This window comes from Mauremys mutica, chromosome 5, assembly GCF_020497125.1.
Source record: "Mauremys mutica isolate MM-2020 ecotype Southern chromosome 5, ASM2049712v1, whole genome shotgun sequence".
Taxonomy (NCBI): Eukaryota; Metazoa; Chordata; order Testudines; family Geoemydidae; genus Mauremys; species Mauremys mutica.
In genome coordinates, this window is record NC_059076.1 from 82,986,943 (window position 1) to 83,010,304 (window position 23,362).

The following is a 23,362-nucleotide window of genomic DNA, read 5'->3' on the forward strand; positions in this document are numbered from 1 at the left end:
ACCATGGGCAAGTTGTTTAGTCACTGTGTGCCTCAGTTTCCCCATCTTTAAACAGGTTGATATCACTAACCTACCTCCTATCGCTGGTGTAAAGATTAATTACTTAAATTTCTATATTAAAAAAACATATATATCTTCCCCTGCTTTTGAAGTCAGCTAGATATATATGTCTCTGTTTTTGGTTTTGGGGTTTGTTTGGTTTTTTTTAGACTGTAGGATAACGGAGCATATGGAGTTGTGCAGCCTTATAGTGTGTAGGACTTTCACTATGGTTGATAGTAAGTCTTGAGATTTTTGAAAAGAGAAGAATATTCTGGATTTGGAACTATGTCTAAAATAAAGATCTGCCATTCAAATAATTACAGTGCTTGGAGTTCTTTAAGGAAGCTCAATGCCCTCTGATTTATCTGGAGAGAGTACAGTAAGTACCGTATATTTTGTAAACACTAGTTTTCTGTCTCAGCCTGTGGTTTTATTTATAAAGTTTCTCCAGTGATCTCTGCATACTGCAAAGTTAATGATCCATTATGTGGGGCATAAGGTGGAGAGGGCAATCAAAGTTCACACTTCTAGTTCTAGTATAGTTTGTCTCAGTTATTTTCTCCAAGTCAGGCTTACTTCGTTCGGTAACACTACATTAGTAAGTATAGGGAAGGTTCCAAAGACTGAAGCATTGGGAGGAAGCTTGTAATCCATATCATTTAGCAAAAACCTGATTAGATACTTGAAATTCTAAATTATTAGATACGTCCCTTGAGTTTCTTATGCACATGAGTATTGGTTGGTTTGGTATTTCTGCTGTTCCTATCAGACAAAAACACACAAAAATAATTCAGTGGGCTGGAATATTTTATAGTCTGTGCTTGCAAGTATCCCCAGGCAAGTTGGCACAGTCTCTTGCTGCTTCCCCCTTTTTTCCAGCACAGAATATGTTTCTTTAGAAAGACTAAGATTAAGAAAAAGCCTATCTTGCATTTCCCACCCCATCCCCCACTCATCCCCCAAAAAACAAATTAAAAAACAAAATCTTCCAGCCTTTATTGTCTAAACTATTTTTTTTGCTTTGTTTTTTTCCCCATCACCATTCTACTACTTTGCTGTTAAAAAGGAACTCTTTCCCTTCACCCTTGCAGTCATAACATAATTAAAATATTGAATATCACTGTATTAGCTCTCTTAGGGAGAGCCACATCATCCAATGAAGGGGACCACTCTTGGTGCTGGCTGATCTTTCCATTTGTCTCCTCATCCCTTATAAAAATTAACGAGTCCCAGCTTTTTGAGAATCAGTATTTTCTCAATAGGTGTTTTAAAATATCCCATATCCTTTTATATATTAATAGTTTCTCTTCCCCTGTTGGATTGTGAATAACTAAGAGAAAGGAGAGCATTACTGAGTACATAATTCTAAATTCTATACTGTCAAATAATTTGTCTTTCTCTCATCATGTAGGAACATTTGCATGTCTAGGGCCTACACTAAAAGTTAGGTCAACCCAGCTACATCACTCAAGGGTGTGAAAAATCTACCCCCCTGAGCGACATAGCTAAGCCAACCAACTCCTGGTGTAGACAGCGTTAGGTAAACAGAATTCTTCTGTAGGCCTAGCTACTTCTCCTCAGAGTGGTTCTACACCAGTGGTTCTCAACCAGGGATATGTGTACCCTGGGGATACGTAGATGTCTTCCAGGGGGTGCATCAACTCATCTAGATATTTGCCTAGCTTTATAACAGGCTACTTAAAAAGCACTAGCGAAGTCAATACAAATTAAAATTTCATCCAGACAATGACTTGTTTATATTGCTCTATATGCTATACACTGAAATGTACGTACAATATTTATATTCCAATCGATTTATTTCATAATTATATGGTAAAAATGAGAAAGTGAGCAATATTTCAGTAATAGTGTGGCTGTGACACTTTTGTATTTTTATGTCTGATTTTGTAAGCAAGTAGTTTTTAAGTGAGACGAAACTTGGGGGTATGCAAGACAAATCAGACTCCTGGAAGGGGTACAGTAGTCTGGAAAGGTTGAGAGCCACTGACCTAAACCAAGGGGAGAACCCTTCCAGTTGGCATAGGTACCATCTTCACAGCGGTCACAAGATCACTTATGCTGTAAAGACAGGTACTTCCCTGGGTTTTATGGCATGTGTAAACTTCGTAACCACAGTTGCCATTCTCAGACTGAGGAAAAATAAACCTCTTTCCTCAGTGCAGGATCTTACAGTTGCGTACTAGCCCTGTAGTTTGCCGAGCCAATGTGCAGACATAAATCTGGGCCACAGCTATATCTGAAGTAAGGTATGCTAATTATTTATAATATCACATAGCAACCACTCTACATCTTAAACTAGTATTTCATGAGCCAATCAGAGTGTTTCTTTTATCCCTTGTTAAGCCATAGTGCCAGCTCAGGAGAAAATCATTTTAGAAGATTTAACACCAGTTAAACACTATTTAAAATGTATTTTTCATAAACTTATACTCTGGTATTGGGGAAAAACGTTTTTTTAATAATAAACATTTATGTATATTATGTTTTGTCAGTCTTTCTTTTTAAAGAGAGAGCACTACTACTGTGAATATTGTAATATTCTAACTTAGAATTGTACAAGAAGATGTTTATGAAATCCTGCATTATGTTTATTGACCAGATTTAAAATCTCATATACTAAATGTAAATCTATTAAATCCAGGATAACAGCTAAGAATTTAACCTCTTTTCCTGCATTTGGCATCTACCCTCTAGTGAATATGAACCTGGCTTTAACAAAGCTTATAGATAAAGTTTATGGGTATATAATGACTCTGCTGTTTTTAATAGTTTTTACAGATTTTTTTGTAACGTTGTTAACCAAATCAGCTTACAGTGTTGAAAATTTCTGTAACAGAATACATGCCCCTGTGTTAATATTCACTTGTGAAGTAAAGAAGTGATATTCAGATGGCTGCTGCACTGAGGTAAAGTCCACCTCAAAAATATATAATTCCTGTATATTCATTTTTACATTGAATGCCCAATGTATATGCAGCAGTGAAAAGTTGTACTTTATATTAACTGAGTTCACCTTAGGTCACTGTTCTTTGTGAGCAACAAACAAGACATAATCTTCTGTCTGGAAGCTCTGTGGAAGGCACAGTAGACTCTCTTGAGATGCAGCAAATGTACATGTCTGATGATTCAATGTCCAGACAGTTTCTGCTTTTGAATTATTAAAGCACTACATAATCTTAAATAACACTGCTGCTGTCATGCAGTATTTAAATGCCAGATTCTCTAATCTATCTATCTAATTTTTTTTTTACCGGTGCTTCTATTTAGTGGGGGAGTAGAACAAGAAAGAAAGACGACCAGCCTCTGGAGATGGTGAGGGAGTTTACATATAAACAGGACATTGCCAGGGTGTCATTGGGCAGCCCGAACAGGAGCATCCTTCTGCAGCAGGCCACGTCATGACAGGCACACCTGCCTCAATTTCCCTCCTTCAGAATCCCCAGAATTAGTCTCCGGAGTCTTCCCAAGTATAAATATAGCCCTTGTGGGGTTCAGTTATTGCAAATGGTCTGTATACATTTATCATAATAAAAGTCCCACAATCATAGTGCAGATTTTCCCCAGCATAGTCCAAACAGTATATGCAACATATAGCCCTGGCATCCCTCACCATGCCCCAGCTCTGCACAGCCCACTCCAATCCATGTACCAGGAGAGCAATGTCAGCCCCTTGAGCTGGAGTGCAACCCTGCTCTCTCCAGCAGGTTCCCCCACACGCCCACCACCTCTCTGCTGGGAGCATCCATCACTCCCCCTGGCCCTCTCATGATTCTTCTGGGTCCAGCTCTGCAGTCTTGGAAAAGTCAGTATGTCAGTTCCTCTGCTGCTCCCCTGCCTTCAGCCCTCTCTGGACCGTAGCTCGGTTTCTTTGGCCTAGAGTCAGCATGAAATCCCTTTGCTGTTCCTCCTTCCTTGAGCCCTCTGGCCCTAGCTCTCTGGTTGGGGGGGACACTAGCCAGCAAACCCCTCTTGCGCTCTCTTGCCTTCAGGCTTCTTCCAGGTCCCAAACGTATGGCTACACTGCAATAAAAGACCCGCAATGTAGCTATGGTTGGCCTGGGTCTGCTGACTCAGGCTTGTGGGTCTCAGGCGGCATGCTATAAAATTGCAATGTAGATGTTCAGGCCCAGGCTTTGAGACCCAGTAAGAGGAGAGGGTCTCAGAGCCCAGGCTCCAACCTGAGCCCAAATTGTCTACACTGCAAGGATAATCTTGTGGGAACCAATAGATCTTGTTTCTATTTCTGACTCTAGCATCTATTGCTGACACCTTTGGCAAGTCACTTAACCTCTACCTCAGTTTTTCCACTTGCAAAATAAGGTTATTGATAAATTCCAAGGATAGAAGGGACCATTGTAATCATCTAGTCCGACCTCCTGTATAACAGGCCATACATAGAACTTCCCCAAAATAATTCTGTTTGAACTAGAGCAAATTTAAAAAAAAACAACACTACATCCAATCTTGATTTAGAAATTGTCAGTGGTGGCAAATCCACCATGACCCTTGGTAAATTCTTCCAATGGTTAGTACCATCACTGTTAAAAAGATTACACCCAGTTCCAGACTGAATTTGTCTTGCTTCAACTTCTAGACATTGGATTGTGTTGTACTGTTGTCTGTTAGACTGAAGAGCCTATTTTCATATATTTGTTTCCCATGTAAGTATTTAGACTGTGATCAAGTCACCCATTAACCTTCTCTTTGTTAAGATAAGTAGATTGAACTCCTTGAATCTTTCACTGTAAAGGCATGTTTTCTACTCCTTTAACAATTCTCATGGCTCTTCTCTGAACCCTCTCCAATTTATCAACATCCTTCTCGAACCAGGACTGGACACAGTATTTCAGCAGCGATCACAGCAAAGCCCAATACAGAGGTAAAATAACCTCTCTATTCCTACTTGAGATTCCCTTTTTTATACATCCAAGGATCACATTAGCCTTTTGGCCACAACGTTGCCTGGGAGTTCATGTTCAGCTGATGATCCACCAAGACCCCCAAATCTTTTTCAGAGGTACTGCTTCCTAGGATAGAGTCCCCTATTCTGTAAGTTCAGCCTACATTGTGTGTTCCTAGTTTTCTATACTCCTAGGGGAATTCTGTGTCACTGCGTGTGTGCAGAATTTGTGGCCCCCGCAGATTTCTTTGCTTCCCTGCAGTGAAATGACTTCTGATGGGGAAGCAAAGGGAAGTTGCAAGAGCAGTCACACGCTTCTCTCTGGTAGTGCAGGAAGGTCGGTTTGGGTACCCAGAGCAGCTGGTAGAGATGTAAATCATCCTTAAGGGTTGGGGCTAGGCAGTTGTGCGAGTGAGAGACCTGTCCCTCTCACTCACTATTGCAGAACACTTGGTGTGGAGGAGTAGGGCTTTGGGGTGTTTCTGAGGAGGTAGGCGTGGGGCAGGCTCTGTATAAATGCAGAATGTAGCATGCCTGCCTGAAGTGTTCCCATTGTTCTTAGTGAATTCCCCCAGAAATATAAAACAGGTGTAAAAATTTTAAGGCTCCTTTACATTGCCAGAGTGGCGTAAAGGAGCCTTATTGTAAAGGACACTGTGCCCTTATAAATGCTTATGGTGCTTTAGGGATTAGAACTGGTTTTAAATTTTTGGACTGAAAATTTTTTCCTATCAAAATGTGCTCTGTGAACTGTTTGCTACTCACCTTTCTAGAGATGGTCAGCAGCCAATATAAATTGTGAGCTTGAGTCCCCAGCCCTCACTTGCTCCTCAGTTGCCTGTGATGTAACACTGAGCGTATGGCCGCATATTTGTTGACTAATAACTAGAAGTAAAGGGTCAAGACTAGCTACATTACTATTAGACAGAGGGGGTTTGGGGATTTCCGCCAATGCTGCCCACTCCCATTCTCCATCCAGTGTATTGTAGTTTAAATAAATTACCAAAATAATTGAAACCAGCGTGATTATATTGCGTTATTTTGACAAATAAAATATGCAGGATTTTAAAATATTGTGTGCAGAATTCCATCAGGAGTATAGAATCTACCCGATATATGACTTTACAGTTAGCTGGGTTGAAACACAAACTGTTTGCGCCCAGCTTACCAAGCAGTCTTTATTGGTCTGTATCAGTGCTTTTGTCCTCTTCACTATTTGAGTTATGAGACTCAGTTCATTAATTTCTGTAAAGTGCTATGCAATCCCATCCATTCACACATGTAACTACCCAAAGAAACTGGGGATCCCATTACTGAAATGGTGTGAGGATATAGATCTAACTCAGAAAGGGCTTGACTTTAAAAAATGAATTTTGGCAATTATTATGTCTTACTGAAATGGAACTGTTTTCACCAGTCAGAATGGCAGGATGCTGTACAGATATGAAAGCATAACAGTAACATTTTTCCAATACCAACAGCTCTGCACCTTGATTGGTTCTGGGTATCTGATTTGCATCATCAGTAGTATAGCTAATCTCAAACTAATGTGCTAATATCTGTACTCTTCTTGGTGGACAAGTATTATTAGAATCAGAACAGAGATTTGTATAATCACTGTACCATTATTTTTCAATAATCATACAGTGAATATGCAAATCCAGCTACTTGGACTTCTGCATGCAGAATAACCAAGCTGTTTGCAGCAGCAAAAAGACCAAGTTGGCTTCTCATTCTCTTCAGCAGAAGTTTCAAAACTTGTAAAAGGCAAAGTGAATAGAGCTATCAAATGGTGAATGGAGGGGAACATGAAAAAATGGGGGTTTTTAGAGCTTTGACTTGACTTCCTCCTTCAGGCCCTGTCTTGTTCCCAATAAAGTCAATGGGCGCTTTGCCAGTGACTCAGTGGGAGCAGGACTGAGCCCTTCTCATCCCTACTTTACAGGTTTTTCTCACTTTGTTTATCTTTTTAACTCTGGAAGGGACTCAGATACGACAGTGATGAGCACATTATCATAACCTAAATAGATGGATCCTATTTCCACCTAATGGCCTTGTCTACCCCAGGGCTTCTTGCACTGTTTCTCTAGCCCTATTCAGTTCTGTCACTGCTAGGAACTTTGAAAGTATTAGTGCAGACCAAAAAATGTTTTATCTACTGTTGTCAAATATTGTGTCCACCTGCACATCATCTGGTGCTAGCAGTAGAGCTACACAGTGTGAAAAGTCCTAGTGTAGATAGAGGGCTCTCTTTAACCACTCAGGGTCATATATTTTTGCTGACATGGTTTATAATACACTGGGAGAATCTCAGCCACGTTCACCACTTCAGATGTGAAACCAAATGCTAACAGAAATGTATTAAAGCTGTTTTGGGGGAAAGAACATGGCTGACCAGGAGGGAAGTAAAGGGAGTGTGGAAAGGAAATGGATAGGTAGGGAAAATGATGAGAAGGAGGAGGAAATAATAGGAATGGGAAAGAAGGACCAGAAAAGTGTTAACTTAAAAGGGAAAAAAAATTACCTTTTGGCAGACGGTTTTGTTCTTTGCATTTTTTCCTTCTATCATTTACATTTGTATATTTAAATTAAACAATTCAGTAGTAATGATGATATTTCATGGCTGCTTCTTTTTAACTTGGTGCAAAGTGCTTCCTGGTGTAAATAAACCCTTTGGACTTCACACTTTGGTTTTTATTCAGTCCAGAATATGGGCTACAGGAAGCACCCTCCAGCTATCATGGGACCACTTAAACTGTATGATATGCAAAAATATTTTAAAAAACAGGAGTGGGAGCCAGCCTAGTGTCAGTGCTTTCTGCTCCCAGGCAGGCAAGCCACATTCAATTCTGGATCTCTTTCCCTTTATATGGACTTACTTATTCGTTCCAATGGACCTGAGAAGTGGTGACCATAATAAAACCACTAGCTAATTTTAGTGTGTAGTGGTAGGCTCCAAAGAATCCCAACCACGTTTTTTGCTGCTGAGATGCAGAAATGGGGGGTTGTATGGTGGATGTGATAAAGGGATATCTTCAGACTCCATCAGAGATGCAAAGGAGCTAACTTCCCCCAAGTAGGAGGGGGAAGAGAGAAGGCTGTCATATTTAACTTGGAAAATTGCTTTCTGCCCAGGCATGGTAATTATATTTTCGTACAATTTTTGCTCACTCTCTGTGTCTAGGAGTTAGTCTCCCAGTGTAACTACAGAGCATCAGCTAAACCAGTGCTTAAAGAGTCTTTTACACAACACTTTATAGTCATTCTGGTCTGTTGGGTGAGTTATACATATTTTTTTAAATGCATTTGCAATACTTTTTACATAACCATAACAGCGTCAAAAGTTCCATTTCAATCTCTTTTAATAACTCTTTCATAAAGCTCCCAGGACAGAGCTTTTTCCTTTCTTTTCTTCCTATTTTTTTAAACGAGTATTGAACAAACAAACAAAATTAAAGATTGAGGTCTACATTATTCCCCGTGCAGGGGAGTCCTTCGCAGGGAATGGTGAGGTGTCCTGCCTGGAGACATTGTGTCTCCATGAAGAACTGTATCTCTAGAATGAAGAGGGGAGCATGAAAAGGGACTTCTGCACCACTACCCTTGCACTTCAGTAACACTTAATCGTGCAGTGAATCTTGTACACAGACACAAAGAGAAGCTGAGAGAATCTGGCTTTCTGGTTCTCTGCCACTGGTAACAGAACTAAGGGTAGAGGAGGAAGGGACAGCATTAGCAGAGCAGGCACCTAGATGCATTTTGATAGTATGAACCAAACATAAACAGATAATACATATCAGGGCTCTGTGTGCCCTGTATTCATTCTTGGCGCTTCTGCCCTATGCTAAGAGCCTGCTCAAGCTGAGAATATAGTTTTCAAGTTCTTTACTTGTAGATGCTTGAGGTCCGGGGTGGGAGGGGTTGTTGCATATTATTATTTTGTGTTGGCCCAGGGAGATAACACAAGGCTCTGAGCTCTCAGTGTGTGTGCTAAGCTCTTGTTGTCCACCTGCCAGTACACAGTTGCCTATTTCGTTTAGACATTCCCATTTGTTGCTAGTGCCTGTGTGCCCTGCCCATTCAGAGTGGTGTGTGTCTCTGCTACTACTTCCAGGATGATCTCCTGTAGCAAGGGTACACCCACTGGAAAGGGAGAAGGGGAAATCTGAGTTCTCTTGCCTTACCTTGATGATTATTCCATGAAATGTATTGCACCCATAATTCGGGGTGGGGGAAGACAGGTTGGAATCTTAAAGGCTTGTCTTCACTTCGGCAGTATATGTCAGCGCAGATGCATCGATGTAGCTGTGCCAATATAGCACCTCTGGTGAAGACACGCTACGCCGACAGGAGAGCTCTCTCCTGTCAGCATAAATATTCCACCTCAACAAGAAGCGGAAGCTATGTCTGCAGAAGAGCATCTCCCACCAACAGAGCGGTGTAGACACTGCTTTAAGTCGATCTAACTTATGTTAGTCAGAAGGGTGGCTTTTTCACAATCCTGAGTGTCTTAAGCAGTAGTGTAGACAAGCCCTGAGTACTCCTCTCCACCCGCTTCTTTTTTGCTGCTGCTCTCACTCTTGCGTCCATATTGTTCCTATTCAGCTTCTTAACAGGTCCATTATAAACCTTTCCTGACAAATATTCCTAATAATTGACCCAGTGAAAACACTCCTAAATACAAATACCATACAAAGCCAGATAAGAGAGAAGTTACTTTACATACTGCAATACAGTACCCACTAATGGGGTGAGTTAGGATAATGATTAGCTTGAGTTCTCTATATCTTGGCTATTGGCTTATGTCAAAACTTAAGAGGGCTTGGGGCTGTGCGTGTGCAAAAACATACAACTACAATTGCTAAAATAGTGAAACACTGGCATACATTAGAATCCACTCTAATGAAATTTGGACAGCAATAGCTTAGCTTTCTCATTGAAATGTTCTTCACGTATGGAAGAGAGAAAAACACTTCACTTTGTACTCCTCTTTTCTGTAAAATGCACTCTAGAAGCTCCTATTAAGAACATGTGTATTATGTAAGAGAGCTTTTGACTGTAAAGAAAAAAAGGGGATAATGACTTACTTCACAAAGAAATTTTAAAATTGCCTTTTGCTAAAATGTTGACTGAAAAGGCCACAAGAAAAATGCAACTCGAAAGGGTTTGATATGGTGCAGGTGGAACTAGAGTTTTTTGTTGCTTTTTGTTTTTAAGCAGTCAGACCTTGAAAAAGAAACACTGCATCTCTTTCCATATTAATTTTTTTAAAAAAATAACCGTTAGTAGTTGAATGCCAAAACGTTTTGTTTTGTTCTGGACTCCCAGTTCTGGAATGGTGACTGCTCCACACGTCCTTTTAACACAGACAAAACTAATGAGGAATAAAGAAATGTTGGCACTCATTTCTTAGCATCCCTCCTCATTTTCCGCTGTCCGAGTTCAGTCTCCAGACAGACACCCACATCTTTGGTCAGCATGGTGGCTGCTGTCTGAGGAAGCAAAGGAGAGGGAGATACTGCCCAGACTGCAACATAGTCATAATGCTCTCAGCAGCAAGAGCTATCTGTGTCTCCAATGCATGAACCCTTCTGCCAATTGAGAGAGTAGCATCTGGGTTCACCTTCCCAACGTGGAGAGTGGGGGAGATTTTTGGCCTTTGGAAGGTTAAAGCCTACTACCAGCAAGCAGTACAGCAGTCACACATATAATGAAGGCTTGGAACCTACTTGCATTAACACTTGCTTGGCCAGGCTACTAAAAAGGCCTTTTAGAAGATGCTGGCAGAGGAAGTAGAGAAGAATCCACCCCCACATGAGCCACAGCAAGGCAGATACAGGCAGGTTTTCTCTAGAGTTATACAGGAGAGATCTCTCCAGTAGGTTGCTCTTCTGTGAGGCTATGGGCATATTAGGAGATGGGTTAGAGTCCCACTGAGTTCATCAAAAAAGAAGGGGAACGGACCTCAACTGGGCCTTTCCTCTTTCCCCTACCTCATATTTCCCAGGTAAATTCCAGTTAGGAGCTTAATTCAACTGGTCTTTTCTGCAGTGGGTTAGCAGAAGCCAATGTTTCAACACCCTTTAAAAAAACACAAAATAAAATAAAGCCTTTCAAGGTTAGAGATGAGGAGGATTCTGTTCTCCCCATTTATGAGATCAAGGATGAGATTATTCAGAGTCCTGGGAACAAACAGATGGAAAACCCTCTCTTCCCTAAGGTGTACATGCAACAAGAACTTCAGGACTGTCCTAAACCTTGGTGCTTATCCTGTAATCTGTTCAGCAGTGGAAATAAGACTCCCTTTTGTAAGTCTCCCTGAGGAGTAAGCTGGTGAAACCAGAACTTTTACTGCAGGATCTGATCCCATCCTGTTAGAACTAAATGAGTTGACTAACTTGCACCAATGAACTGTTCTTGAGCAGTCTCCAATTCATTAAGCAAAAGCGACTGATTCTCATGTCACAAAGGTTTCCTTCAATATTAAGCATGAATGTTTTTTCTCTTCTTTTTTGGTGGTTGTATAAACATCTGTTTCAACTATTGTATTTCATTTGTGGAGTGTGTGTTAGAGTTTGCTGCATCCATTTTGCCTTGAAAGAAAGCAGTGGTGAAGAGTAGGGGTTGGTTCCATGCCATTTATTTTATTTATTTTTGATCCTCCTCCTAAACTATAGATTAATTGAGTCATTTAGGAATCAGAAATACTTTTCTTCATTTTAGCACATGAAACTCCAAAATGTGGACATTTTTGTTGTCCCTTCCCCTCACAGTTATGTGGTAACACCAAGAGGCAGTGTTTGAAGTCAGTTTGTAATTGCCACAACAGCATGCTAGCTCTTGGACAGCATGTTGTTCACTATGCTGGTCCCATGTTGTCCTCCTGCTGTACTCAAACACAAGTAGCAAAGCGTAACTGCAAACTCTAACCTCTGAAACATGGGTATGCATTTCAGAATGGGTGTACGTAATGGCTGGGCTGCTCTCTTCTGTGTCTTCTGCATATACAGGAGGAGACACAGACGAGAGCAGCCCAGCCATTAGCTTCTACTACACATTAGCCGGGGCCTTATTTGGTGCTGAATGAAGTATTAAGGACTTGATCCTGCACCACTGAAGTCAATGGAAATTTTTATGTTGACTTCAATAGGTGCAGGATCAGGCCCCAAGGCCCAGTCCACAAAATGACCTATGTGGATTTTATGTAGTCAATAATAAAGTATTCCCTCTGCATGTATTTGATATCTGCACTCAAGCATGTGGTCCATCAGACTCCACTTAAAGGCCAGGCAACTCTTGTGGGGAAGTTTTTAGAAGACACATAATGTCATCCAGCATAATCAACACATTTGTTTGAATAAAATAGATCTATGTAATTCAAATAGTCTTTTTCTTGGAGACGCTGAAGAGGTTAAAGCCCAATGGGGACAGTTGTTTCTATGGGAATGGTTTGGTGGGAAAGTCCTGCCTGTTGGATTGTGTTGGAGGTATGGTTCTCCAGTGTGCTTTGTTTCTATTGCATTTTTATCTGAAAAAAAGATGTTATTTGCACCTATTTATACATTGCTGTAAATCATAATTAATACACAAATATTGATGAATTGGGATGTAAATATTTGACTAGAATAATAAAAATTAAATCTTTTCCCTTGATTCTCTTTGAATTCTTTCCATTTTGTAGTTTAAGGTCACCTACACAATGGAAGTAACTTGTGTTATTTTTTACACTCTATTAATGTCCTCTTTTTATTTAGTTAATAATTCATGTGACTGAAGTGTAGGAGATAAGTGGGAATACAGAATGCCTATTAGTTTGAATTGTTTGCTCAGCATACTATAACTTTTGTGTTGGCAAAACTCTGTTTGGGATGGTGGGAGGGAAGCCAAAGAACTTTTCATGATTATACAGTAGCTCATATGTATTTACTGTTGTTTTAGGCGTTCCAACTCCCAGTCCTGAAATTCTTCGGCATACCTTGAACATGCTTGTACGAGAGAGGAAAATATATCCAACTCCAGATGGCTATTTCATCGTGACCCCACAGACTTATTTTATAACCCCATCCCTCATAAGAACTAACAGTAAATGGTACCATTTGGATGAGAGGATACCTGACAGGTCTCAGTGTACCTCTCCACAACAAGGAACTATAACTCCCTCCACCTCAGGCTGCGTCAGGGACCGGACTTTACCCAAAAACCACTGCGACTCTTGCCATTGTTGCAGAGAAGACATGCACAGCATGCATGCGTCCACCCTACAGAGGAAGTCAGCAAAAGACTGTAAAGACTCATATTGCCCTCCTTCTCTGTGTCAGGTACCACCCACTGAAAAAAGTAAAAGTACTGTAAATTTTTCTTATAAAGCAGAGACACTCTCGAAGCCTAAAGATGTAGAAAAGCAGTCTAAAAAATTTGGACTAAAATTGTTTCGGCTAAGCTTTAAAAAGGACAAGGCAAAACAGCTGGCCAATTTCTCTGCCCAGTTTCCTCCTGAGGAATGGCCCTTGAGGGATGAAGACACCCCTACCTCTATACCTAGGGAGGTAGAAATGGAGATTATTAGGCGCATTAACCCAGACTTGACTGTGGAAAATGTAATGAGGCATACTGCACTAATGAAGAAACTTGAAGAAGAAAAAGCTCAAAGAAGCAAAGCTGGATCTTCAGCTCACCATAGTGGGCGAAGCAAAAAGAGTAGGAATCACAGAAAGTCTCATGGAAAATCTCGGTCACACAGCAAGACTCGGGTGTCTAAAGGAGACCCTTCAGATGGTTCCCATTTGGATATACCAGGTGAAAGAGAGTATGAGTTCTATGATCCCCTTACTAGGTCCCCACGGGAAGGCTGTTTCATAATAGAACACAAAGGAGATAATTTTATCATGCACAGCAATCCTAGCGTGATTGAGTCTCACTTTCCCATGACACCAGAATGGGATGTATCTGGTGAACTGGCCAAAAGAAGAACTGAGATGCCTTTTCCTGAACCTTCAAGGGGAAGCTCCCACTCCAAGGTCCATCGAAGCCACAGCCATACACAAGATAGAAGGTCAAGGAACGAGAGGTCTAACAAAGCCAAGGAAAGGTCTAGATCGATGGACAACTCTAAAGGACCTCTGAGTTCTGCTACTTTAGGTACACCTGAAGACGTAGCTGAAGGATGTAGCCCAGATGACCAAACAACAAGCCAAGCATATATTGATGACAGTACCTTAAGGCCTTCACAGTCACTCAGCCATCAAAGGGCTCTTATTTCTTCTGCAAGCTATAAAGATGTGTGTGTACCCGAAAAAGTTAGTGGCAATGTAGAAACCCCCAGTTCCTGTGGCTTATTGGAACAAATCAAGCCTACAGAGAATTTACCATCTTATAGTGAGCTCAACTCCTGCACAACAAAATCAGCAATTGATGATTATTTTCAATGCAACACTTCAAGTGAGACTGTACTTACTGCTCCATCACCACTGGGGAAAAATAAAGAGGACCATGACACAGTGACTTTAACAGATGGAATAAAAAATCTTTCTCCCTCAGAAAGACAGTCCCAACACATAGCCAGAGAACTTGGGGTACACAAAGAGGAGTCCCCTAAAGGGCCAAGTGGTGGTCCAGTTGTTGCTGGCCAGACCCCAGAGATGATCGCAAATGGGCGACTAGTTCATAACACTGAATCAAGCAGCCTGGACAAAAGGAAAGAAATATTTAGCAAAGATACACTTTTTAAACCTCTGCACAATACACTCTCTGTGAATAGCTATCACAAGTCCAGTGCACCCCTACTAAAACCCCATCAAAAGACACCTTCTGACACACTGCCAGTCAGATGTGAGAAACTTGAACAAGCTATAGTAACCTCAGTTACACAAGTTTTACCTGTTTCACAGAGACAGCAAGAGCCAGTTGGGAACCAGGAAGCCACCTTTGATTATTACAATGTTTCTGATGATGATGACTCAGAGGAAGGAACAAACAAAAATGCTGAGGAAGAAAAAAACAGGGATGATGTGGGCACTATGCAGTGGCTGCTTGAGCGGGAAAAGGAAAGGGATCTGCAAAGAAAGTTTGAGAAGAATCTCACTCTTCTCACCCCCAAGGAAACTGAAAACAGCAGCAACCAGAGAGCCACCCATTCAGCTCGACTGGACAGCATGGACAGCAGCAGCATTACTGTAGACAGCGGGTTCAATTCTCCACGGTAGGACGTAAAATTAATTATAAGGACCACTCTAGAATGCTCTGTTTTCAGTTATTACTGTTTCATATGGGTGAGTGATTGTGGGAATATGTTAAACTGTTTCAGACATTCTTTTAGACAAAAATTTTAGACAGCCTCAGAAAGCCTCTATCCAGACTAATGGCTTGGTTTCTTTCCCTCAGATAGGCAAAGGCGACAAATCTTACCACTGCCTTTTTGCCATAGGCTTATTCTCCCTCCACCCCAAACTTTCCTGTATCGCTTTTTCTGATTAATTTATGTTGTATTTAGAATGAGGGGGCCCTCAAAGATAACAAGTTTAACTGGAAGAACAGATACAGTGTAGTGGCAGAGTCTTTGGCTGAGACATTACAGATAGCTGATTAGGGGACGTAGAGATACCACTTACACTTTTCTCTGGTATTTTTTAAATCATCTTTCTGAAGCCTGTCTCTCACCAGTCCAAACTGGTAAGATTTGAAGAGCAGTCTCTTCTACCTAGAAGAAGAGTGGAGGGAGGTTCAGGAAGGTACCACAGCCCTGAAAGTATTAAGGATGTTTGGTCTCTGAATGTCCAAACACTGCATCAACAGAGGTGTCTAGCCTGTAATGTCTAGGAAAAGAGTGTAAGGATTCTATGTAGTGTTAGAAGTTTTAGAAACATATGGGAAGAGACAGATGCTGATATATGCCCACCCTGAAGACTTTACAGTGTCATCTCCAGTTTAATAATCCTTCACTGAGGCTTCTCCTCTCTGCTCCAAGAGGAAGCCATGGCCCTGGTAGACTGGATCTTAAGTCTCATTGTGTATCCTAGAAACCAACCAATTAATCTGGACCAATGATTTTTAAGACAAAGTAACAATTTACAGGTGGTAGTTCTTTCGCAGTATTCTATTGTAGACCTAAGTTATGTAACACCTTCACTTTTACAACAAATAAAATCTGAATCTTGTTAGTTAAAAGGAAATTATATTTTTTTCTGTTTTAAATTGATTTAGTTTCTCAAAATTGTTAATTTATTAAAAAAAAATAAAAGGTTTGTTGTGAGGGGCCTCAGAACGTATGCAAAGGAGTCCTCATCTCTACACACCCAGCCACATTCTCCTCTCAGTTAAAATGGTGTTAGTATAGAGAAAACTCCATTGGCTTTGATAGGTAATCCAGAATGATGATGGTGTAAACTGAGAGCAGAGTTTGACTCAATGGCTCAGAATGAGAGTCATGTAGGTTGACTTTTAGGCTTCTACCTAGCCCTTTGTGCCCCTTGATCCCTCAGCATATCTTTGTCCCTCCTCTTACTAAACAATAGCAAGTGTTTCACAGCACAGCCTGTCAGGGAAAGCTGCCTTACTGCGGGAATGAAATGCAGTTTTGTTTCACATCTCCCCTGCTGCTCCATGGCTGAGGGTAACTCTTCTGTGGCACTTTTATCCCTCCCTGGTTCAAGGATTTTTAGAGCTACTGCTTTGCCGCCAATCAGCTACATGTTGCACTATCGACCAAATCACTGGGGTAATTTATTTTTTAAAAAGACGCATTAATGGGGATAATTATTTCTAGCAGTAAATTTTAAAATATAATTTTAAAGGAAGAAAGAGTAATTACGGTTCTTCTGCAAATAGATGCAGCCATGTATTCCACTTGGGTGTGTGCAGCCCTGCACTCCAGAGCCAGAGTATTTTCCCAAGCGGAACCTGAAGGGGGCAGCTCTCACCCCTTGTGGCCGTAGCTTCTCCCCTGGCTATAAGGCTGCACTGCCCTATTCCCCGTTTGGTTCCATCTTACCACCTGTGGCTGGAGGCAGAGTTCTGCGTAGTTTTACTATCACAAACCTTTTATTTTTATTCACATTTCTAGTTATATATAGTTAATTAGTACCCTTAATACTTAGGCCTGGTCTACACTGGGGGGGTGGGGGGGGTCAATGTAAGATACGCAACTTCAGCTACGAGAATAGCATAGCTGAAGTCCTGAAGTCGATGTATCTTATTTCGACTTGCCTCTCGTCCTCACGGCATGGGATTGACGGCCGCGGCTCCTCCGTTGACTCCGCTTCCGCCTCTCGCCCTGGTGGAGTTCCAGAGTCGATGGGGAGCGCGTTTGGGGATTGATTTATCGCGTCTAGACAAGACGTGATAAATCGATCTCCCGATAGATCGATTGTTACCCATTGATGCGGCGAGTAGTGTGGATGTACCCTGGTGTTAGTTAGAAGTAGTTTAAGTATTTCCCTGGTGATGCCCTCACCAGGATTTAAACATTGTCCATTGTGTGTGGGAGCGATCCCAAACAACGATCCCCACATGCAGTGCTTGTTTTGCCTAGGTGAAGTCACATCAGGGAACAGTGTTCTATTTGCAGATCTTTCACCAAACGGACTAAAGTAGCAAGGGATCTTTGTCTGAAGCAGTGCTTGCTCGAACAGGCCACGAAGCCTGCTTCGGCACCGAGGCCCTCATCAGATCAGAATTCACCCACTGGTTCTGAGAGTGCTGCCGCTTCACTTCCTGGAGCTGGCTCCTCTCTGAAGAGCTGGAGGAGTCATTTTCCCATCAAATGTGCCAACGAAAAGATAGCATAAGACCAACCGAGCCTGCTCCAGGTCCCAGTGGGACTCATCTCCCTCCTCCAGAAGGAGTATGGATTGGCACAGAGTGAATCGGCCGGTGTGCAGGATGGAGCAAGTCCATCAACTGCTTCCCAGTACCATGCAAGGAGGTCAGAGACACCATACCATTGACTCTGGGGCCCTGGGGCATCCATTGAGTCTGGTACCAATGAGGGGGATGCCAGCACTGGCTGTTCCTGCACTAGCAGCATATCAGGCAACAAGGGACCTTTTCTGCCTTTCTGTCCTGACCTCATCCTTGGTCCAGGACTTTGCTAAGGCTGCATCTTTTATAGCCCCATAGGCTGGGTGGGCCACTGAACCTGGGAGTCTGTTGGCACTATACCCTGAGGTTTCCCTTTCATGATCAGTAGAAGTGGGATCAGTACCAGACTCTGCGCAGTGGACCTCTCCAACCCTGTGAATTGTGACTGGCACTCACTGCCCTCCATTTCGGTACTGTCAGTTACTTTGGATTGCAGTCGACTTCAGGGTCGACACCGCTTCCAACCCCAGAAACAACCTGTATTGTTTCAACCGTCGGCCCCTAGCTCTCTCATCATTCTAGGCTATGGGCGAGTCAGACCAGTTGCTCACAGCCTCAGAGCTGGCTTCTCCTTTATCCCCTGAAGTCTGGGAGTCTTTGGAATCCAGGTTGGGATCTTCATCTTCTGACTGTCCCACCATCTGACCAACATCAGTGGCCATTCATGGAGCTCTCTGGGTACCAAGATTGTCACTTGTTTTGGAGTCGGGGTGGGGGCCTCTGGCCCAGTGCCTACTGTCATCAATGCCCTATCCATGCCAGTGGGTCTCCGTGGAATCCTTGGGATGCTCCTCAGTCACATAGGTCCCACCCCTCATCTCTCCAACCAGGTCTGTGACAGGGACCATCAATCCTCTACAAACCCAGGTACCAGTGAGCCTTCCCCTTGCAGAGCCTCCAGAGTCATTCCGCCCAGGCCTATCAGTTCTGGAGCAGGATCCGGGTCTGGCACAGCTAACCACTCCATCTTTGTCCCCAGACAATTCCACAGTGCTGGTCTCTTTCTCCCCTTCAGTACCAGAGGATTTCAAGGTGTACCAGGACCTCTTGTGGTATGTGGCTGCTTCCCTAGATATCCATGTGGAGCTCCTGCATGAGAACACTCACAAGTTAGTGGATATCCCAAAGTCATCTGCCCCTCAGAGAGTCGCCTTCCCCATTAACAGTGAGCTACTTGGACCTGCTAAGGTCCTCTAGAGCACACTGGCTTCGATGCCACTTTCAGGGTAAGATTCAATCTCAACCTTCGTGGCCTCAACCAATATATCAGATACATGAGGTTCCAAGTAATCACTCATCAGCTATCCTCCCATATTTGTCTCAAAATGAATAGTTTGCTACTCTGGACCTTCAGGACTCCTACTTTCATGTGGCAATTTTTCTGGGCCACAGAAAATTCCTTCGTTTTGTCATAGTGGAATGCCATTTTCAGTATATTGTGCTTCTATACAGCCTCTCTTCTGCCCCTTGGGTTTATACTAAATGCATGGTTGTCTTGATGGCATTTCTCATGAAGAAAGGAATCCACATCTTTCCGGGTCTGGGCAACTGATTAGAGAGCAGCAGATCCAGAGAGGAAGTTCTTGCTCACATTGACAATACACTGTGCTTGCTCGACCACCTGGGTCTCATCCTAAACACCGTGAAGTCAACTTTGGTTCCCACTTAGAAAATTGAGTTCATTGGGGCCCTACTCTACGGGTTCGAGAGCATGTCTGCCGACTGACTGTTTTCAGGTGATTTGCCACCTTTGCCTCAGTCTGCAGTGTCAGCCTTCCACTACAGTTTGGATGTGCCCAAGGTTCTTGGGCCACGTGTCTTCTAACACCCAGGTGGTCCAGTTTGCACCTGCCTGTGGCCCCTCCAAATGTGGCTCAGGACGGTTTACCGTCCTACTCGTCACACACTGGACAGATTGGTCTGTCGTCTTCACCTGGTCCTGGACTCCTTGCAGTGGTGGATGCCTCCAGAGAATGTTTGCCAGGGCATTCCCTTCATCTGGCCTTTGCCAACCAGGTCTGTGGTCTCCGATGCCTCCCTGATGGGTTTGGGAGTACATCTAGGGTTGCTGAAAGTTCAAGGTCTATGGTCAGAGCAGGAGCCCTCATTGTATATCAACATGCTGGAGCATTGAGCTATCTACAATGCATGTCACACTTCTCTGGACCATATCAGGTGCTCAGCGGTTCACATACTTACCGACAATACCACCACAATTTATTATGTGAATAAGCAAAGAGGAACACACTTCAGGAGGCTCTGCCAAGAGGCAATCAGGTTGTGGCAGTTCTACATTGAGGAAAGCATTACTCGGATAGCTGGCTATGTGCCTAGGGTCCAAAATCAGCTTGCAAACCATCTCTGCAGGAATTTTTCCCTGTGTCACAAGTGGTCTCTGAAGACAAACATCCTCCAGGTCACCTTTACAACTTGGGGCATTCTAATGATCTACCTATTTGCTACGAGACACAACAGAAAACGTCACCTGTTCCGCTCTCGAGGGGGCCTCAGTCTGGGCTTCCTGTCTGATGCTTTCCTTCTCAGCTAGCAGTTGGCTGTCCTGTATGCTTTTCCCCAGATCATCCCACAGGTCAGCCTCAATCTGAAAGTGGATTGAGCCAAGCTCGTTCTCATTGCCCCAACCCATCTGAGACTGCTGGTTTTCCAACCTTCTTGCGCTGTCAGTTCAGCCTCCCATACCCCTTCCTCTCCATTGATCTTAGAATCGTGGTCACACATTGCATCCCACACTCAGTTCCCTGCATCTCACAGACTGGTTGCTTCGTGGCTAAATGAGGCGGGATAGCAGTGTTTGGTGGCTGTATAACAGATCCTATTCAACAGTAGAAAGCCCTCTACCAGAATAGCCTATGCAATGAAATGAAAACGGTTTTTGGTGTGGTCATTGGCTTGCAGAATTCAAGCAGTGCTGGCCTCTATCCAGGACATCTTGGAGTACTTGCTGCACCTTCAGTCATTGGACTTGTGCTTAGTTCATTGGAAGGGGATCTGGCAAAGATATTGGCATTTCATCCCCGCCTCGTTCAAAAAAGATCAGTCTTATCTAATGCCATTTAAGCAAGATTCTTAAAATGGCTTCTTTGTCTCCATCCTCCAGTCCGAGAGCCAGTTCCTCTGTGGGACCTTAATACAGTCCTAGTGGCTTTAGTGGGGCCTCCACTTGAACCCCTTGCATCTTGTCCCTTCCACTTTTGTGTCATGAAACTGTGTTCCTAGCAAGGAAAGGGGTGGGAGCGGAGAGGGGAGGCCTCTGCCATCCTAAGATCCCACCCTTGCCTGGGAGGAGGGGAGCAAAAGCAGCCCCCTGCCTGCATCCCGCTTCCTCCACCAAGGGCAGGTGGAGGGACCCAGGCTCCCCACAGCTGCCCGTGTGGCTCTGGCCAGGGTGCATGGCCTCAGAGCCATAACCCAGCCACCATGAGAGCCACGTGGGCAGCTGTGGGGAGCTGCAACAGACCCTCCATCTGCCTGTGGTGTTGGGGGCCTGTTGAGAGTAGATCCCCCACACCCATGTCCCTGCCCAGGGCAGGTAGAGGGTCTGCAGCTCCCTACATCTGCCCGTGCGACTCTTACATGGCCGAGTGGCAGCTCCGAGGCATGTGGTTGGTTCTCTCTTCTTTCTCCCCCCCCCCCCCCGGCAGGAGCTGGTTCGGGGAGAGCTGCGCGAGCAGCTGAGATGAGCTAGCACAGAGTTGCGAACCCTCCACCTCCCCTGGGCTGGCCAGAGAGCACGGGGGGAGGGAACACAGGCCGGGGCTGCTCTCAATTCCCTCGCACGGTGGGCACCTGGGCTCCCTGGCCAGTCTCCATGTTGGCCTGGCCAGGGGTGGGGCCTCAGGGAGAAGAGTGCCCCAGCGAAAAGTGGAGGGCTAGGCCTGTCCACTTCCAAAAAGTGGGAGGGCTATGGCCCCGCTGCCCACCCCTTCCCTCCCCCCCCAGTTCCGGAGCTACTGGTTCCTAGTAGCAATAACATCCACAAGGAGAGTCTGTGAGTTGTTGGCTCTGATGGCAGAGCCCCCTTATATACAGGTCTCTAAGGACAAAGTGACTTCACTACCACGCTCAAAATTTTTGTCTAAAGTAGTTTCTCCATTCTATTTGAACCACACAGTATATTTACCTGTGTTCTTTCTAAGCCACATTCATTTCCAGAGAACCAGAGTCTCCATTCATTAGATGTCAAGGAATGTCTAGCCATCTATCTGGACAGGACTAAACTGTTTCATGCTTCACCTTATTTGTGTCATAATCAAGACTGCATATGAGATAACTTCGGCTCCCACCTCCTCAGCTGCGGCGAGCTCATTCTACAAGAGTGCAAGCAATATCAATAGCTTTCCTCAATGATGTCTCAATATTGGACACTTGCAGGGCTGCTACATGGTCGTCCACACATACATTTACTAATCATTATGCCATTATAGCATCTTCCAGAGCGGATGCAAGTTTTAGTGGGGTGGTCCTGCAATCCTTGTATAGGCAGACTCTGAGCCCCTCCTCCTGGGGTGGGTACTGATTGTGAGTCACCTAAGTGGAATACACAGCTGCATCTACTTGAAGAAGACAAAACGGCGGTGGTTCTTTGAGAAACTGTGGTTCTTTGAGAGTGATGCTAAAGTATTTTTCACGGCCAACCCTCCTTCCCCTCTGCACTGGAGTCTAGTCTCTGGGTGTTTGCTGTGAAGGAACTGAAGGGGGAGGAGCTAAGCAACAAGGTGCAAGCGCTGCCCTCTATATGTACTGCAAGGCAAAATTCTCCAGCTCTGACACGCTGAGGCGCTCACACCTAAGTGGAATACATGTCCGCATCACATCTCAAAGAACCATAGTTACAGTAAGTATCCATTTCTTTTACCTGTTGCAGCAAACCAAGGTCATATAATTTTGGAAGATTTAGGAATTGATCCATTTTATTGATCATGTGTTATGCAGATGCTTAGCATCTTTCCACTATAACAGCCATGTGGGTATACTTGCATTGTATTCATACAAATTAATCTTTTACTTTTTAAATGGAAGTATACTTCCACTTATTCTTACTGTTGCCCATATAGCACTCTGCACCTCCCACCCAAACAATTTGATCTTATTTGGCATACAGAGCTTTTTTTTTCTCCGGGTTGGTTGCAGATGAGCCAGTTCTTATACTAATGTTTGGCTAGCTGGCAGGATTCACGCATGTGATGTGTACCTCAAATTTGCAGTTCAGTTAGTTCAAGGAGATATTCTATCTGCTTTCATTCTTTGCACTGAAGCTGAAAGCTCTATTTCATCCAGCGTAAAGTTTAACTAGCTTGGTAATGGAACAAATAAGTTCAGTGTATTGTACTGCTGTACTAGCTTTATATAAAGTCAAATGGGAAATAGAAATGGCAGTTTTTAAAATTAGGTTTATTGTATAATCCCTCTCTTTGTCTGCCTTCACTACCCACTTTTAACATCTCTTTTTGGCAAGAGCCATTAAAATGAGTCAAGAGTAACATACAACAGTCAAGAAGCTATTTTTTTAAAGTCAGGATGTAC

General features: G+C 43.3%; 1 protein-coding gene across 2 annotated transcripts in view; it reads left to right on the forward strand.

Annotated features, from left to right (window-relative positions):
• The window catches only part of STOX2 (storkhead box 2), a 219,495-nt gene that overhangs the window by 188,247 nt on the left and 7,886 nt on the right, over nucleotides 1-23,362 (forward strand). For both annotated transcript variants that reach the window (XM_045018659.1, XM_045018658.1), the window contains one exon: nucleotides 12,902-15,161. In XM_045018659.1, the coding sequence (XP_044874594.1) occupies nucleotides 12,902-15,161 (2,260 nt within the window). The remainder of the gene's footprint in view (nucleotides 1-12,901; nucleotides 15,162-23,362) is intronic.